Source organism: Hyperolius riggenbachi, chromosome 11 (genome assembly GCF_040937935.1).
Source record: "Hyperolius riggenbachi isolate aHypRig1 chromosome 11, aHypRig1.pri, whole genome shotgun sequence".
NCBI lineage: Eukaryota > Metazoa > Chordata > Amphibia > Anura > Hyperoliidae > Hyperolius > Hyperolius riggenbachi.
The window spans coordinates 223488815-223507954 of NC_090656.1; the positions used below are offsets into that span (position 1 = coordinate 223488815).

Sequence of the window (19140 nt, forward strand, 5' to 3'; positions counted from 1 at the left end):
GGCTGGATTTTTGCTTACAAAAGGTGGTAGACTGTTCACAGCTTTAAATGTATACCCCAATAGGTGTAACCCAGTGTTCTCCCCAGAATTTTTTTCCAGCTGGGTGGTATGAAAAAGTAGCCGGGTGGCATGAAAAAGTAGCCGGGTGGCATGAAAAAGTAGCCGGGTGGGGTGCGGGTGGGGAATGCAGGGCCGCGCATCTCTGCTTACAGCATAGGAGGAGGTTGAGGAGTCGAGCTGATGACAGCCAGGTGAAGAACCCCACTAAAAGACATTATTGAAGTTCACCTTCCCAGAATAACTTTGGATGACCCCCCCCCCCTCTCTCCTTTAACTAAGTAGTAATGCCTTGGTTAGCAAACATATGGCAGGGATTAGATTAGTGCTGCAGAAGATGTCAGCGCTATTTAAATGCATAATAAGAATATAGTAAGACATTAGAATATGACTATGGTAGGATTAGATTGTGAGCTCCTCTGAGGACTGTGACATGACTATGTACTGTGTAAAGTGCTGCAGATGTCAGTGCTATATAAATACATAATAATAATAATAATAATAATAATAATAAGGTAGGACATTAGACTATGACTATGGTTGGATTATATTGTGAGCTCTTTGGGGCTAGTGGAAGGAGTTCACTGGTGCTAGTGCGGGAAAGGAGAAGGTCACTGCGGCTAGTGGAGGCAGAAGGTCGCTGGAGCTAGTGGGGGGAAGAGGTCACTGGGGCTAGTGGGGGGAGGCAGAAGGTCACTGGGGCGAGTAGAGGGGAGATAGGTCACCGGGGCTAGTAGGGGGAGGCAGAAGGTCACAGGGGCGAGTAGAGGGAGATAGGTCACTGGGGCTAGTGGGGGGAGGCAAAAGGTCACCGGGGCTAGTGGGGGGAGGCAGAAGGTCACTGGGGCTAGTGGGGGGAGGCAGAAGGTCACTGGGGCGAGTAGAGGGAGATAGGTCACCTGGCTAGTGGGGGGAGGCAGAAGGTCACAGGGGCGAGTAGAGAGAGATAGGTCACCGGGGCTAGTGGGGGTAGAAAATCACTTGGCTGGGGGGGGGGGGGGGAGGGAGGAAGTCAATGGGGCTAGTGGGGGTCAGGTAAAATGTCACTGGGGCAAGTGGGGGATGCAGAAAGTCTCTGGGGCTAGTGTGGGGAATAACAAGGTCACTGGGCCTAGTGGGGCAGGTGGAAGGTCACTGGAGCTAGTGGGGGTTAGGTGGAAGGTCACTGGGGCTAGTGGGGGTTAGATGGAAGGTCACTGGGGCTAGTGGGGGTTAGGTGGAAGGTCACTGGGGCTAGTGGGGCTTAGGTGGAAGGTCGCTGGGGCTAGTGGGGCTTAGGTGGAAGGTCACTGGGGCTAGTGGGGGTAGGGAGGTCACTGGGGCTAGTGGGGGAAGGGAGGAGGTCACTGGGGCTAGTGGGGTTATGTGGAAGGTGACTGGGGTTAGTGGGGGCAGGAGAAGGTCACTGGGGGTAGGGAGGAGGCCACTGGGGCTAGTGGGGGTAGAGAGGTCACTGGGGCAAGTGGGGGTTAGGTGGAAGGTGACTGGAGCTAGTGGGGGTAGGGAGGAGGTCACTGGAACTAGTGGGGGTAGAGAGCAGGTTACTGGGGCTAGTGGGGGTAGGGAGGAGGTCACTGGGGCTAGTGGGGGGGTATAGAGAAGGTTACTGGGGCTAGGGAGAAAGTCACCGTGGCTAGGGAGGTCACTGGGGCTAGAGAGAAGGTCACTGGGGCTAGTGGGGGTTAGGTCGAAGGTCACTGGGGCTAGTGGGGGTAGAGAGGTCACTGGAGCTAGTGGGGGTTAGGTGGAAGGTGACTGGAGCTAGTAGGTGTAGGGAGGAGGTCACTGGGACTAGTGGGGGTAAAAAGCAGGTTACTGGGGTTAGGGAGGAGGTTACTGGGGGTAGAGAGTAGGTCACTGGGGCTAGGGAGGAGGTCACTGGAATTAGTTAGAGACAGGTAGATACCTACTGCATTTGGCTGCAGCTGTCCATTCCTCCTCTTTTCCTCTGGGGGCGGGGCTTCCTCTGGACAGGAGACAACTTCCTCCAGGCAGGGCTTCAACCTGCCACACACATGCTCCCTGGTGAGCTTCCCAGGGCTGGAGCAACCCTTCCTCTGTGCGGGAGTCCTATGGGGGCGGAGTTTCAGCCGCCAGGGGCGGAGCTTATGCCGAGAAACCTTGCTCTTCTCAGCTGCGGGAGACATAATGGACTGGCTGCCTGCCCTAGCCCCACCACTCCAGTTCAGAGGAAAAGCCTGTGGGCGGGGCATGGCTTCAAAGAGGCCCCCGGGAAATCCCCCGGTGGCTCACGACGACACTCAGTCAGTACGACCCTGGTGATCGTCGTGTGCAGTCAGTCCTAACCTATCTGGAGCTGCCTGGAAGGGATGGGACTGGCTGCAGTCTGACATTCATGCAGCCAGAACAGAGACGCTGCCAGAAGGGAAGAGGGGAGAAAGTCTGTCTGCAGCTTCAGGCTTTCTCCCCAGCCTCGAGTCACACAGCACTAGTCTCCCTGTGAGTTCCACTCACATGCGTATCTGGGCTGCAGCCTCCGCTAGCTGAGCTGCCTGGAAGTTAATAGATCGGCAGAGGAGCGCTCCTAGGCGGGCGGGGTTTCAAAACAGCAGGGCGGCCCGCCCACTTTAATTAGTCCTGGGGAGAACACTGTAACCAGAGAGTGCCCTCCCATTATAGGTGGACAGATATATCCCCCAAGTAAAGGTAGCCAGTGAGTGAGTGTCCCCCTCCCCCCATTATATGTAGCCTGACAGTGCACCCCTAGTGTAGGTAGCCACAAAGTGCCCCCTCCAGGTAGCCAGAGAGTCCCCCCAGAACATGTAGCCAGAGAGTGTTGTACCCACCTATTATAGATGGACAAGCAGTGCACCCCCAGTGTTGGTAGCCAGAAAATACCTCCCCCTCATACAAGTAGCCAGGGAGTCCCCCCCCCCCTTCCCCCATCGTTGGTAGCCAGAGAGGCACCCCCAGTATAGGTAGCCAGAGAGTGATAAGCAATCTCATCAGAATTAAGAATTTTAGCAAAATTTGTATCAACAGAACGATCAATAGAACGATTGTTCACCATCGATCAGCACCATTAACGGTCCCGGATCCTATCGTACACTTCGTAAACATAAAAAAAAAGAAAAAGATTTTTGACTGAAAGGGAATGTACTATTATTTTATATACAGTATTTCCTTACCTCGGCGTCCTGCTCTCTGCCAAAGAACATGTCTGAAGAGATGGCTTTGGCGCTGGCGAATTTGGTGCGGGCCTCGTTGGACTCCGGAGTGGGGGTGGGCTCTGGCTTCCTCCTGTTCGCAGGCCTAAGTGTGAAGAGTACAATGTTTACAAGAATGCCACTATAGACTCGTGTGTGCTGACTAGAGGAGTCACTGCAATTCCTAAGGGAGAACTATTTCTGCACACAAGTTCAGCTATCCAGAGCAGTATAAGATAAATGGGTGCAGACCAGAGTCGGATTATCCACAAGGCACTTAGGCAGTTGCCTAGGGCCTGGAGAGAGACTAGGGGCCTGATTGATGCTAGCTCCCACCAAATCTAACCAAAAAGAGCCAGATGGCCAGGAAGGGTGGGCCCAAAATTGTTATTTGCCTAGTGCCTCATTTCAGCTTTATCAGTCTCTGGTGCAGACTACCCAGTAGGGATGGTCAATGAGATATCCTTGCATTCAAATTTCATTCAAATTCTTGCAGCTAGAAACTGAACCAATCAGAATAACTTCCGGTTGATTTTTATTGGTCCAAGTTCAAGCAGCATAATATTTACATGAAATGTGAATGCAAGGAGTAATTTGCATCTCATCTATTATCCCTACTCCCCGGTATTCATACTACCTGCCCTGTTGGTTGTAGGAGTGGAATCGAGCATCAAGCTCCGTGGTAAAGGGGCAATAATACAACTGACTGCACTTCTAAGCAGGAGCTAAACTCATTCAGCATCCCACATAAATGTGCAGCCAAGAAATAAAAAGGGAACACTTTCTCTGCTCCAAGATTTTCAATACGCCATTAAAGGACACTTGAAGTGAGAGGGATATGGAGGCTGCCATATTTATTTCCTTTTAAACAATACACATTGCCTGGCTATCCTGCTGATCCTCTGCCTCTAATATTTTAGCCATAGACCCTGAACAAGCATGCAGATCAGGTGCTTTGACTGGATTAGCACATGCTTGTTTCAGGTGAGTGATTTAGACACTACGGCACCTAAAGTGATCAGCAGGATAGCTAGGCAACTGGTATTGTTTAATAGGAAATATGGCCGCCGCCCAAACCCTCTCACCTCAGGTTCCCCCTTTAAGAGATGATAGTGATGGAGCACTGGCTGCCACCCACTTACTGCCTAGCAACCAGAAAGACGTTCTACACACTAGTTTCTCTCCATGGGAACCAGAGAAGCCAGGGAACTAGAAGGAGCCCGCCACAGTCTCCTGAATGTCTGGGCACTAAAATTATGCCTTTCCACAAAAGGAAATAATGTATTGCCCAGTCAGAGGTCACAGAGGTAAGCCAACCTTGCCTCAGCCCACTTGAATCTAGTGTGTCTACAGGCCTGTAATAATGGCTACAGACATTACTGGCCCTGCTAGAACAATGAACGATTGTACCGAAATGCTTTATAAAGTGAGCAGACATAGCGGGAACATCGTGCCCAGACCTCCCCGGGAACACTGACCGATCACCATCTAATCTAGTGTGTGTGTACAGGCCTGTACTGATCGGTACAGACCATATCGACCCTGCTAGAACAATGAACGATTGTACTGAAGCGCTTAATAAATAGAGCAGACATAACAAGAACATACTGCCCCCCCCCCCCCCCCCCCTCCCGAACACTCACCGGTCTCTTGCTGGCTGAATGCTGGAAATGGTCACCTCTCGCTCATCCTCGCCCTTGTCTGACGACCCCCAGGTGGAGTTCTCAGTTTCCCACCTTGAGTTGAAGCCTTCTCCTAACGAGAACGGGTTATCTTTATACCTGATGGACAGGAGAAAAAACACAAGGTTCAAAGCAGAAACAAAGCCGGTAAACAAAAAATGATTAATGTGTAGCTCAGTAGCTAACACGATTGTGTTTCAGAACTAGAAACCCAGACATGAACTGCAGCCAGGACTCTCCTCCAAAAAATATACTGGACGTTTGATGCCCCCCCCCCCCCCCCCCCCCTCCTTTCAGGATTGGCCCTAGACTATGGCAGGAGCATTGAAGTAGGATTATGGTACGTCCAAGGAGATGATGAGATGCAGATTATTCTGAGTTGATGCAGAAGAGTTCACATTTTCAATGCAATTGTAGGAAGCTTGATAATGGATTGGATTCCACCTTGGTAGAAATCCATTGGTCCAATTTCAAGCTGCACAAATTTGCATGCATAAAGTGCATAATCCTGCATCAACACAAACTATTGCCATCTCATTAACCATCCCTAGTAAGGAGTAAGGATGGCCATTAAATGCTAATTATTCTGATTTGATGCATTCCCGTCATAATTAAGGGCCAGTTCAACAGACGCTAGCACAATGTTTACTGCCGGCCACGGCGCTAGTCACTTAAAGGACCTTTGTCGTGAAAATCTTACAATTGAAAATATATGAAAACATATACAAATAAGAAGTACATTTCTTCCAGAGTGAAATGAGCCATACATTACTTTTCTCCTATGTTGCTGTCACTTACAGTAGGTAGTAGAAATCTGACATTACTGACAGATTTTGGACTAGCGCATCTACTCCTGGGAGGTTCTCAGGTTTTTCTTTATTTTTAAAAGCACTTAGTGAATGACAGTTGCTCCGTCCAACTGCCAAATCAGTGTGCAGCGAGCAGGTAGACTGGCCATCATCTTTGTATGAATCATTTTCAGGGAATGTCTTTATAAAGAATAAATGCCATGCTGAGAATCCCCTATGGAGAGATGGACTAACCCAAAATCTGTCGGTAATGTCAGATTTCTACTACTTACTGTAAGTGACAGCAACATAGGAGAGAAGTAATTTATGGCTCATTTTACTCTGGGAGAAATGTACTTCTTATTTGCATGTGTTTTAAATTTTAAATGGGCAACGCAAGTACTATCAGTTAGCATTGTTTGCATCCCTATTTACTGTTGTTAGTGCTGACACAGGAAGCAACAGGTTTGTTCCAGGGTCCCCTACCGCCATACCTCCCTAGAGGGGGTGAAAAATACTGATCGCCCAGAAAGCAGTCAAATGCTTTTCTGGACGCTTGCAGAAAATCAAGTGACCAAGATGTCGCGGAACGCCGGTGTGGACCGGCACTAAGCGATCGTGTTACAGACCAAGAATGCTGCTTATGCTGTATACCGACAGTCCAGCGATTTCTTCTTTTCATATATAAAATGGTTTTAGCCATTACCGTGAATCACACAGAAAATGCTTTGCGTCACCTTCTTCTTACTAGTTACTAAGCAACCAAACCAGCTCAGCGTTTTATCAGCATGCAAAGGCCATAGGAACAATACAACTTTCAATCAAAATTGCATGTAAAATACGTGGGACGAGCAAACGTCGACACACCCCATAATATGACATAAGAAGAGCCACAACGCCCACACGGGGGTGAGAAAAGCACCTGATGAGATAAACAATTGTATCTATCCTACTTATTCTAAAAATGACTTTTCTAGCTATCCCACAGTTTTATTTGATATTTAAATCTACTTTTTAAGTTTTTATTGTTTCATAACCTCTTCTCAATGACACATTCATAGAAGTACACAAGAGCTAAAATCTGTGAACCATTGACCCTTTTTATCTTTTTCCTGCTCTTAGAAGCCATTTACTGCCAGGAAAGTGTTTCCTGGCTGCAATTCCTTATCAATGAGGGTTACACTATAGTACGACCTAGTTCCGACCTGGACAGAAAATATCACTTGCATACCTGATTTTTAATTATTTCAGGAAGAGAAAGAAAAAAGGAACAGAGCATAGTTATTTGTGTGCTTGGCACTGTACATACACATGTCTAATGTCACCTCGGATGTCCTTTAAGAGGCCCTGTAGTGACATATAGTAGAATGCAGTAAATTATTAAAGATACCCACATTTACGGTACTTTTCCCGGTTTCTGCATAAGAAACACTTCCTATAGCTATACACTGCTGTATAGTGGTATGTTGTCCTTCCCTTTAGTGTTATTTTGCCTAGGCTGTTTAGTTATGCAGAATTCTTCTCTCTAGAGCATTCTGGGAGACCAGGTATATTTTCAACAGGCTTCAGAACTCTCAGTAAACAAACATTCTGCAGAGATCTCCTGCCAGTACTAAAGATGTAACCACCAGTGATATATTTCAAAATGTGAATCAGGGAGAAGAAAGATTTTACATTGACTGACTAATTTATAACATTAATAATAATAATATTGTAAAAAAAAAGAAGAGGAATGGACCAGGACCCAGCGTGAACACACCTCTATGCTTTCCTTAGGTAGCTTTGCCTGGAGTCAGGTGTCCTTTAAGAAAAAACAATCCCAAATACTAAAACCGATGAATAAGATTCTAATTCCAAATTGTAGTATCAACTGCTACTACAATCATCTGGTTAATTCCCAATCAGCATAAAATTTGCCTTAACCAAATTATTAGCACCTCACTGACCATCCTTACTAATAGATACCTTCATTTTGATGTAAGCGGTAGCACATCTTGCAAATGATGCACAGACACAATAGCAATTGTTTCTAACTATTAAACTGGTCCATTTCTAATGCATGTCCTGTCCAGTATTGCTCCTGCATGAGTACCAAGATGCACAAAGCAGAACACTGTGCACCACTCGCCTGCAGTAATCTGCAAACCAAACACACCCAACACTCATCGTTCTATTAGCACAGAAGCAGTATGGATGCAACCTTATTGCCACATTAAATCATAGTATTGAACAAAGGCACACAAAAACATAAACCTGTCTGGGGCCTCTTCCACCCCCCCACCCCCCACCTTCAGGTTCTTTGGTGTCCTCCAGGTCTCCTCCGTTGTTTCTATGCAACCCCAATTACAATCAACAACCTGGATGGTTACACACCCAGGCACATGCGTGGGCGGAAGCATTCTTTATGGACTGTGCAGATAGCTCCCAGTGACAGGAGCATGATCGAGGAGGAGGTGCATGGATGGGACCGCGCTTGCGCAATACCCCGCGACTAGACTACGCAAAGCTCTTTCTGAGGGGGACCTGGAGAGACCTGAAAGACTACAGGGGGCTGGAAGCAAGTAAAAATCAACTTTTTTTTTTACGGTTCAGGTGTTCAATGAATGAAGTGAATGGAGGACACCACTACTTTATCAACAAAAAGCGGAAAGTGGTTTTTAGAGCCATTTGTTAATGAGGTATGCATGGAACGCACAAGGTGTCCAGGTACCAGGAAAGCTTACTTTGGAGGGCCGGAGGTGAAGCTGGAGTCTTCCAGGAGGTCGAGCTGAGATTGTGACGTCTTTGTGGCAACGGGCGTCTCCTGTTCAATCACGTGCATCTCAGACAGGACCGAGTGTGAGATGGAACTGCGCGGGATAAAGGGAGGGATATGAGCATACAAGAAAATAACCAATGTAGTATCCTTTCCCCAACACCTGCTATGATCTGCGGGCTGAAAACCATTGCCACCTAACAGCACACACTTTTTAAAGAGACACTGAAGCGAAAAAAAACAACATTAGGATATAATGAATTGGTTGTGTAGTATGGATAATTACTAGAACATTAGTAGCAAAGAAAATATTCTCATATTTTTATTTTCAGTAATATAGTTATTTTCATAACATTGCATTGTTCTCTAATATTTGCAGTTTACACACTACTCAGCATTCTAAATGATTTAACAGAGCAGGCTAGTGAACTTTTGAACTGTTCTCTGTAGAATAAATAACAATACAGTGACAGACAATTGAGATAATAAGCTTCAGAAGACAGAGCTCTCTGCGACTTTGAAAGTCGTGGAGCTCAATGGCTCTTTTGCCTAGATAACAACTGGAGTTTCTTAACTCTTCCTGTACTGGAAACAATATTAGACTTCCTGTATGTCTCTGCTTCTAATGTTTTATTTCTTAGCTGTACTACACATACAAATCATTATATCATAATTTTTTTTTCCGCTTCAGTGTCTCTTTAAATGTTTAGAATTAGAGAACAGGTGTGGACCCCAGAAATGCGTCTATGGGGCTATATATATCCCACCTCTACTCCAAAGAATATCTAGATCAGGGGTCCCCAAATGATTGGGGTTGAGGGCCAGGTCAACATACTTCACACTACTGGGGGGCCGGAGTATACATAAAATGATGTAGAAATCTTTGCGGGCCAGACAGTGAAGCATACCCAGGTGATAACCTGCAGTTCAATTGGACAACAGTGTCACCTGATGTGGAATTTGATTGGAAACCAGTGAATTACTGCTTTTTGGCTTCATTCTATATGCGGACCACCAATATTTAAAGATGTAGCTGACTGCATCTATAATACATTTTGTGTGTGGGGGCGGTAAAAAAGCCTCAGGGGGCCACATTCGGCCTTAGTTTGAGGACCACTGATCTAGATGATACAGTCTGGAGAAAAAGAAAGCACACCACCCTTTAATTCTAAGGTTTTATGCATCAGGACAGAATACAAAATCTTCTGGTTGCTAGCAGGTTATAACTTATCTCAAGGGTAAAACAACACACAATATTTTACCTGTGCCATTGTTTAAAGGCCACCTGAAGTGAGAGGGCTATGGAGGCTGTCATATTTTTTATTTCCTTTTAAACTATACCAGTTGCCTGGCAGCCCTGCTGATCTTCTAGCATCAGTAGAGTCTCAGTCACACACCTGAAACAAGCATGCACCAAATCCAGTTAGATTTCAGTCAGAAACATCTAAACTGCATGCTTGTTCAGGGCCTATGGCTAAAAGGCAGAGGATCAGCAGGACTGCCAGGCAACTGGTATTGTTTAAAAATAAATAAATATGGCAGCCTCCATATACCTCTCCCCTCGGGTTCCCTTACTAGAAATATAGTCACATCAAATGAGATTTTTTCTAAAATGTAACTGGCACAGAATGGTGCAAAGCGATAAAACGTTTGTTACAGGTGGAACAAGTTTTGATCCTAGAAATGTCAGTGATACCCAGCCTCAGGCACAGAGCATGGTGGGCATTCTTAGCTCATTCCATGTAATCTAAGGCTCTGTTAATTCTGCCAGGATGGGCGGGTGTCAGCAGCGCTCAACTGTAAAGGATTAAAGGTCTGAAACTCCGCCCCCATCATTGGCAAAACTGCCTTGGCATTTATTTTGAAAAGGGAACCCAAGCTGTTAACATATCTATAAAAAAAAACAACACACACACACACACACTAACTGATCCAGGGAGTACCTTATCAATTCTCCTACATCCATTTTTGCTTCAGTTTCGGGTCTTGGGGATAATTAAAAAAAAAGGCCGCACCCCTGGGTCACGGCGCTTCAGCGCAGCTCTGTGCTTCTCCTCAAGAGTACGGAGATAAGAGGAAGAAGGCGAGGAAAAGGCAGCAAATGGGCGTTCCTAACACCATAAAAAGAACATGCCTCTGTAATCCACCTCGGGTTCACCTTAAAGAGAAACTCCGACCAAGAATTGAACTTTATCCCAATCAGTAGCTGATACCCCCTTTTACATGAGAAATCTATTGCTTTTCACAAACAGACCATCAGGGGGCGCAGTATGACTGATATTGTGGTGAAACCCCTCCCACAAGAAGCTCTGAGGACCGAGGTACTCCTGGCAGTTTCCTGTCTGTGAACCTTGTTACATTGTGGGAAATAGCAGTTTACAGCTGTTTCCAACTGCCAAAACAGCTAGCAGCAGCTACATCACCTGTAAAAATGTCACCATGTGATAAATGTCAGAATGAAATCTGGGAGAGGAAAGATTTTACAATGGGCAAACACTGACTAAATCATTTATACATAATTATTGTAAATATGAAGCACTTTTTATGTTGCATTATTTTCACTGGAGTTCCACTTTAAAGTCAATGGGAACAGTGTGTGAAAAAAAAGCTAGATACTTACCTAAGGAGAGGGAAGGCTTTGGGTCCTATAGAGCAGTGTTTCTCAACATTTTATTGGTATGTACCCCTTTTAAAACCCTGTACTCACCAAGTACCCCCAGGCATAGTAAACATTATCTCAAGTACCCCTTGACAAATATATATTTAATCATAGTACATAATAATTGGTTCTAAACCATTTCCAAGCATTTATTATTGCTTTTAATTAGCTAAAATACTAATTTGGTGTTGTTTATATAGGATTTATCATAATCTAAAACTCTAAATTTGTTATACTTGGTTAATTATATCAAGCCCGAGTACCCCCTGGAACCATCAGAAGTACCCCCTGGGGTACGCGTACCACACGTTGAGAACCTAGGCTATAGAGCCTTCCCGCTCCTCTCCCAGTGCCCTTGGTGCAGCGCTGTCCCCAGAAGCAGCATTTGACCAACTTGGTCAAATACTGCTCGCTCCGCTGCCGAAGGAGGCTTCAGAAAGTCTTCGGGAGCCCGAGTGCTCCTGAAGAAGGGCCACTCCATACCTAGCGCGCACTCGAGCGTGTGCAGAATGGAGCCGCCTGTCTTCGGGAGTACTTGGCCCCCGAAGTCCCTCTTGGCAGGGGATTCAAACACGGGAGCCAGCGCTGCACCGAGGCCACCAGGAGAGAAGCAGGAAGGCTCTATAGGGCCCAGAGCCATCCCTCTCCTTAGGTAAGTATCTGGGCTTTTTTTTTTTTTCCCAACAGATGGTTCCCATTGACTTTAAGTCTTCCAAAGCTGTGGCTACGCCCAAGTGTGTCACCACAGCCCGCCCCCAGCTCGGCAGCATTTCACTAACCATCCCCAGGTCTGTGTTAGCTTGTCTAGTAGTAGAGCACTACTGGCAGGGATCTGTCGTGGCATAATGCATGCTGGGAGTGACAGATCAGAGGGATGCAGGGGGTGGCTGGAATTGACCTACCTCCTGGAAGCCAGGCCCATCCCCAGTCGCTCCGCCTGCTCCCGCTTCTTCCCTTCCAGGTTCTGCAGCTTCTTCTCCTCTTTCTTACGGTCTATCTGCAGCTCCTGGTAGGCCAGTCTCATGGATGAGACGCTGGAGAGGAAAGGAGAGAGGGGCTTGTAGAGAAGACACTTCATTTTATCACACGTGTTCAATACGGAAATGCGCATGTGTGACGTATTGTGTATTTGGGGCAATTAGCAGTTTTCAAATTTTCTAAGTTTTTCAGGTCAATAAACCAGGATTCATTCAGACTTAGCTGCCTCTGCGTCTTCTGTACAATACTCTACCCAGAGCTCTTTAAAGTAAATCTAAAGCGCTTTTTTTTTTGTTTTTTTTAAATAAAAGATACTCACCTAAGGAGATGGAAGGCTCTGGGTCCTATAGAGGCTTCCCGTTCTCCTCCCAGTGTCCTCATTCCCCTGTAGGCTCCCCTGTTTGAATCTCCCACTGCGGGAGAATTTGGCAATCTTGGGTGGTCTTCGAAAGCACTCGGGCTTCTGAAGACCGGCGGCTCTGTACTGTGCAAGTGCGCGAGAGAGGGCGCTCATGCATACGCAATACAAAGCGGCCCGTCTTTGGAAGCCCGAGTGCTTCCGAAGACCACCCAAAGAGGAAGAGAGCAGTCCGCAACTAAACGGTTGTAGACTGCTAACGTAGGAGCCTGCGGGGGAAGGAGGACACCGGTAGGAGAAAAGGAAGACCTAGATCAGTGATGGCTTACCTTGGAACTCCAGCTGTGACAAAACTACAAATCCCATCATGCCTCTGCTCCCAGAGTTATGCTTAGAGCTGTCAGTGTATTGCAATGCCTCATGGGACTTGTAGTTCCACCACAGCTGGAGTGCCAAGGTTAGCCATCACAGCTCTAGAGCCTTCCCTCTCCTTAGGTGAGTATATATTTTTAAATCCACTTCAGACTCCCTTTAACCCATTAGCAGCTTCTAACAAAACTGCTGTTCATTCTAAACCTTTGTCGACAAATCTCACCTGGCTGCCTAGTGCAGCCAATTGAGCGGGTGTCAGGGAGTAGTTAGTTACCTGTTCCCGACGGCCTCTTCTCGTTCTCCACTGGCAGCTCTGAACTTCCGACAGGTCTTCTGGATTTCGATCACATGATATGACGTGTGATTGGGATCCAGGAGACTGACAGCCTTACAGCATCACCCGGTGGTGAAATAGGGGTGATGGAAGAGATAGAAGACGTGTCGGGACTACAGCGCAGCCGCGTGGAGGAAGAGAAAGCCGATCAAGCCGTAACTATAAAAGCTCCCTACCGCTAACTCCGCATACTCTGCCAAGCTGATGAAGGCCTTGCAGCCAAACTATTTAGGTGCTAAATGGTTAAACCCTGATGAGTCCAGAACCAGCACCTGGAATTGTGGCTACGGCGGGAGGCTTCTCCTTTCTTCTTTTCCCCATTTCTTCTGCCAAAACTCTGTCAACTAGTTGTGTGTCTGCTCTGCTGCCAGTTAGATTTCCTGTTGTGAGTCTTGCACCCCTCAACAGTAGGGTTAAATCAACTCTATGGTTCACAGGAATCAAAATCAGTTGACCCTCATTTTACATCTCATGGGCCAATCAAAACTGTATGTATGTACACAGCCTTGGTGTGGGAGTTTCTAACACGGACTGACCTCCGTTAGGCTACAGGCTAGCGACATGTTCTATTTATAAGTGGGAGGAGGGGCGCACGGAGCGGGAGTAACATGTAGCGGGCGAGGCAAGTGAGAACAATGCTCTTGGCAGTCGCTTGGCCGAAACCATATGCTTGGTGGCCAGAAGGGCACTCTGGATTCTTGGGAGAGGTGGCCGTTATTGGTCGCCTTACCTAGCGTGTGTACAGAGCTTAACAGTGTATGCACACATCCAAATTTGATCACCTCCTCCATATAGTATGAGGGCTGGCAGATTTTGAATACTAAGAACAGATTGTATAGGGAAGCTCTCATACTATATGGAAGTGGTAAGATTGGCCAATCAAAACTGTGGGGGACATTTATCAAGAGTGTCTGAGACAAAATACTGGTAGGTTTTTAGAAATCCGTGCAGAACTGTTAGGTAGTGCAGTTTCCTTTTTAAGCTGTTGTAAAATAGGAGGAGTTAGGGCCCGTTTCCATTAGGTGCGGTGCAATGCGGCTACACAACCGCATCGCACCGTGGGTGGCCTGGAACAAATGCATGGCAATGGAACAGTTTCCATTGCGTGCAGGTTATGCGGATCTTTGCAGCACGCTGCAGATTCTCGCATAGCCGCATCCGCCCGCCATCCCCTTCATACACTTCCGCCAGGTAGCCGCATTCGCATCACTTACCAATGGAAAAGGGCCCTTGGGAAGGTTTCTCAGACAGTGCAGTGTGTGAGGGAAATTGCGGTTACTGAGGTAACCAATACATCTGCTGTGTTGATACAGGCAGGTTCTGAGGGAAGAGTTCAGCAGAGGGGAGGAGAACTTCACAAATCATGCCTAGCCTGCACTGCTACACAATCTGTAGAAGTGCAATTAAGCACTTCTTAATCTGCTGCAGTTTAGGGATGGATTGCACTTTTCTTAACTGTAGTGCAGTTCTAGAAATCCACGCTACACTGCCGCTATTAAAGGGGCACTTAAGCCTGTGAAAAAAAAAAAAAAGAGTTTTACTCACATGGGGCTTCCAGCAGCCCCCTGCAGCTGTATTGTGCCCACGCCGATTCCATCAGATGCTCCTGGCCCCGCCGGCAGCCACTTCCGGTTTCGGTGACAGGAGCCGAGAGGCCGGGAACTTGAGTGATTCTTCGCATTCCCGGCCACAATAGCGCCCTCTATGCTGCTATATGCTATGTGCTATAGCAGCATAGAGGGCGCTATTGTGGCCGGGAATGCAAAGAATCACTCGCGGTCCCGGCCTGTCGGCTCCTGTCGCCGAAACCAGAAGTGGCTGCCGGCGGGGCCAGGAGCATCTGATGGAGTCGGCGTGGGCACAATACAGCTGCAGGGGGCTGCTGGAAGCCCCAGGTGAGTAAAACTCATTTTTTTCACAGACTTAAGTGCCCCTTTAAGAAGGAATTAAGAAGTTTCTTATTATCATGCAAAACAGTTTCCCATGCTGGTTTGAACAGTTTAAGAAGAAAAAACTGTTGGTAATGCTTTGATAAATCTGGTCCTGTATGTACTGCTTATGCACTCTAAGGCCTGTACAGACGTACTGCTAACCTCTAGCCTAGCAATGTGATTTGTTGCAATGCAGAGGGAAGGTGGGTCAACCAAGTGGCACCAGAGGAGCGTCATGCTGAGTGAGTGGGGAGAACAATGCCCTTGGCAAGCGCATATGGGCATGTTGCTCCACTGGGCTGATCAGTGACCAGGGCATTGGCATGCAAAGGGGTCCGCTCTACACACAGTAGATCAGTTCGGTATCAGCCACCTCAGCCAAGTTTTAGCAAACGTGTAAAAGGCTTAAAGGTGCCCATCTAGATGATGTATGGGCAGATCGATCAAGAGACAGATTTTTCTCTGAACGAAAAGAGATCGGTTACCTGCCCATTCACCACAGGCCGATTCCCGATTGATTTCAGCATGAAAAAACTCTGGGGAATTGTCCTTGTGATGCAGCATCCCACCTTTAGGTTTACCCTGCCCATTAGGGGCTCTGAGCACAGATATCGCTAAGGCGGGAAACACACCAGAGGTTTGATGTCTTGGTTTACATACTGAAGGACAACCCTATAGAATGTTCAGCAGTCCTCCCCTCTCTAGGCTTGCCTTGATGACACTGTTTGAGAATCGTGTTCTCACATGTGAAATAACAGTACATAAACCACGTATACAAAGAGTGAAAGATAAAGCCAATCCTTACAGTGACTCCTCCGCTTCTTTCCTCAGCTCCGCCACCTGCTGCTCCCTCATCTTCTCTGCCACCTGGGCCTGCCGCTCAATCTCGCTGAAGCTCTGGCTGCTCACCTTCTGGGCTCCGAGACCCTTCTTAGCCCCCAGCTGCAAAACAGGAGGAGTGAGAGCTGCTCCACCAGTGTCCACACACAGAGGGCTGTACAAACCTTCAATGCTGGTCAGACACACTGTGCACACTGACCACCATGGAGAGGGAGAGGAAGAAAACAGAGTAGGGAGAGGATAGAGTGAAAAAGGAAGAGTGAAAAAGGAATAGTGAAAAGAGGAGGCAGAAAGAGTAGAAGGGGGGGGGGGGTTTGGGTACATAAAGGTAGCCATTAAAGATAAAATCCCACTGACAATCGTTTCTGATCGTGGTCGAAACAAACAGTCGTACCCTACTACTGGCCGAAAACCTGCTATTCAATTTGATCAGATTGATAAAATGGATACGGAAAAAGGAAAAAAAAACCCAAAAAAACAAAAACAACAACACGGATCAAATCCATTCATCTGAAAAAATCTGGGTAGCAGGTTTTGGACTGTTAGTGGGCATGACCAATTCTTTCTAATTGAACAATTGCAACACTGACTGGAAATGAGTGTTCATCAGTGGGATTGTATTGTTAATGGCCACTTTAAAGCCCAATCTACACGATACGGTTCTTTGTACGATTCGTTTACGATTCTATTTACAATTCGATTAAATCCGACATGTCCGATCAGGATTCTATTCGATGCAATTCGATTTGCCATTGTTTTGCAATGGCAAATCGAACTGAATTGAATCTCGATCGACCATGTCGGATTTAATCGAATCGTAAATAGAATTGTAATCGAATCGTACAATAGAACCGTATCGTGTAGATTGGGCTTAAGAGGCCCAAGGGGCAAAGAAGAAGAATGTAGGGTATAGCGAGCCGCGAAGAGGCAAAAACAATAAAAAGGGAAGACAATGAAAGAAAGAAAAAAAAGATGAGAAGGAATGAAGAAAGCAGAGAGACCATTGAGAAGGCGGAAAGGGAATTAGAGGCAGGGGGAGGAGAAAAGGAGGGGTTAAGGAATAAAGGAGGAGGGGTCAAGGAAGGAAGGAAGGACGGACAGGAGTGAAGAGCCGTGAAGAAAATGAGGAGAGGGTCAAGGAAAAGAAAAGGTGTCGTAAAGAAAAAGAGGAGGAGGGGATACGGAAAATAAATACAGGGACAAAGTAAAGGAGGAAGAGGAGACAAAAAAAAAAAAAGGTGGGTTGAAGGAAGGGAGGAGTCAAGGAAAATAAAAAGCGGGGTGATGGAGGGAAGGGGAAGGGTGAAATAAGGGAGGAGGAGTGAAATAAGGGAGGAGGAGTGAAATAAGGGAGGAGGAGTGAAATAAGGGAGGAGGAGAGAAATAAGGGAGGAGGAGAGAAATAAGGGAGGAGGAGTGAAATAAGGGAGGAGGAGTGAAATAAGGGAGGAGGAGTGAAATAAGGGAGGAGGAGTGAAGGAAAGGAGGAGAGGCAAAGGAAAGGAGGAGGAGGGGTGAGGACGGACAAGAGAGGGGTAGAGGGAATAATGTGAGATATAAGAGGGGAGAGAGAAACAACAGAAAGATGGTGAGGGAAGGAGGGAGACAGGAAAATTCATCCAGGCTGATCTCTTTTTGAATGGGATAGTTTTGTTGGCAGAACAGACAAAAATGTAACAGCTACCTCCATGAACATTACAAACCATGATCTGGTGTAATTTTATATACACTCAATAAAATGAGGTTTCATATCAATTATTCATAAAGGTTAATATTTTTTCTTCTTTGCAAACACAGCTGCACCAATTCACAGTTCTTAATCTCCTAAACTGAGACCCCCAGCCTGCCTTCTCACTCCCTTCCCCCACCCAGACAGCAGGGAGGCGTGGCTTTTGCAGCAGCAGCCCTCTACCTTTTTATGCACAGGTGATGAAAGAGGGAGTGTTTGAGGTATGATGAGCATGTTCAGGCAGCTGTCACTCTCTGAGGATCTATGAATTGATGGAGTAAAGCTATGTACACATTATAATTGCCAGCCATTGCCATTTCAAGCGCTGAGAAATTTATTGCGATTTTTTAAATCACCTTTCCCTACGCTTTCTAAGCGCTTTTGCAGAGCAATTTTTTTATTCACTTCCTGATGTCAGTCAGGAAGTGAACGCTTTCACACGGAAATGAATAAATACAACGTATTTATTCAAAGCAGCACTCGGGAAATCGCTTTTTCAGGTGCTTTGTGATTTCCCTATACCTTCCATTGAGCCAAAGAGCTCAAAAAATGGTACAGGCAGCGTTTTTCAAAGCGGATCAGAATCTAAACGCTCATATGTGAACACTGTCATGGGGAATCATTGCACAAGCGCTTTTAGGTTAATTTCTAAAATCGCCAGTGCTTTAAAAAAATATGCAAACGCACTGTGTGAACAAGCCCTCGGTATTTACTTTTTTACATTTTTAATTTTGTTTTTGCACAATTCAGTTAAAATAATATCCTATAGCTGGCCATACAATGGGTGATGTGGGCATTCGACAGGTTCCTCTCCGATCAGTATCTGATCAGAGAGAGATCTATGTGGTCCAATTCCTCCACACACTGCACACATTTTCAATAGATTTCAGAACCAGAGACGAAGCACCCTCATGTATTTTACCATATATATCAGTGGGAACATTGGAGAAAACACCTACCATGCTCTCGGTTTCATTTTTCACTGCACAGTCTGCCTGTTATCAGCTCTGATAAGAATCCCCGATTGAGCATTCAGTCTGGCTTTGCTCCGGAATGATTATAGCCGAGTCTGTCTTCTGTGATGTCTTTTCAAGCCCAAGCCTGCCCCCTTGTGGCTCTGATTTCCTGCTATGTATCCTCATAGCAGGAAATCAGAGCCAGAATGGAGCAGGCTTGGGCTTGAAAAGACATCACAGAAGACTGACTCAGCTATAATGATTCTTGAGCAAAGCCAGACTGAATGCTCAATTGGGGATTCTTACCAGAGCTGATAACAGGCAGACTGTGCAGTTAAGAATGAAACAAAGAGCATATATATGGTAAAATACATGAGGGTGCTACGTCTCTGGTTCTCTTTAAAGGACAACTGAAGTGAGAGTGATATTGCCAGATTTATTTCCTTTTAAGCAATACTAGTTGCCTGGCAGCCCTGCTGGTCTATTTGGCTGCAGTGGTGTCTGAATCATACCAGAAACAAGCATGCAGCTAAG

General features: G+C 46.4%; 1 protein-coding gene across 4 annotated transcripts in view; it reads right to left on the bottom strand.

The window, feature by feature from the left end:
* Nucleotides 1–19140, bottom strand: part of ARFGAP2 (ADP ribosylation factor GTPase activating protein 2) — a 59523-nt gene that overhangs the window by 8592 nt on the left and 31791 nt on the right. For all 4 annotated transcript variants that reach the window (XM_068260955.1, XM_068260956.1, XM_068260954.1 and 1 more), the window contains 5 exons: nucleotides 15887–16023; nucleotides 12011–12142; nucleotides 8418–8543; nucleotides 4868–5005; nucleotides 3207–3330 (listed from right to left, as the gene is read on the bottom strand). In XM_068260955.1, the coding sequence (XP_068117056.1) occupies nucleotides 3207–3330; nucleotides 4868–5005; nucleotides 8418–8543; nucleotides 12011–12142; nucleotides 15887–16023 (657 nt within the window). The remainder of the gene's footprint in view (nucleotides 1–3206; nucleotides 3331–4867; nucleotides 5006–8417; nucleotides 8544–12010; nucleotides 12143–15886; nucleotides 16024–19140) is intronic.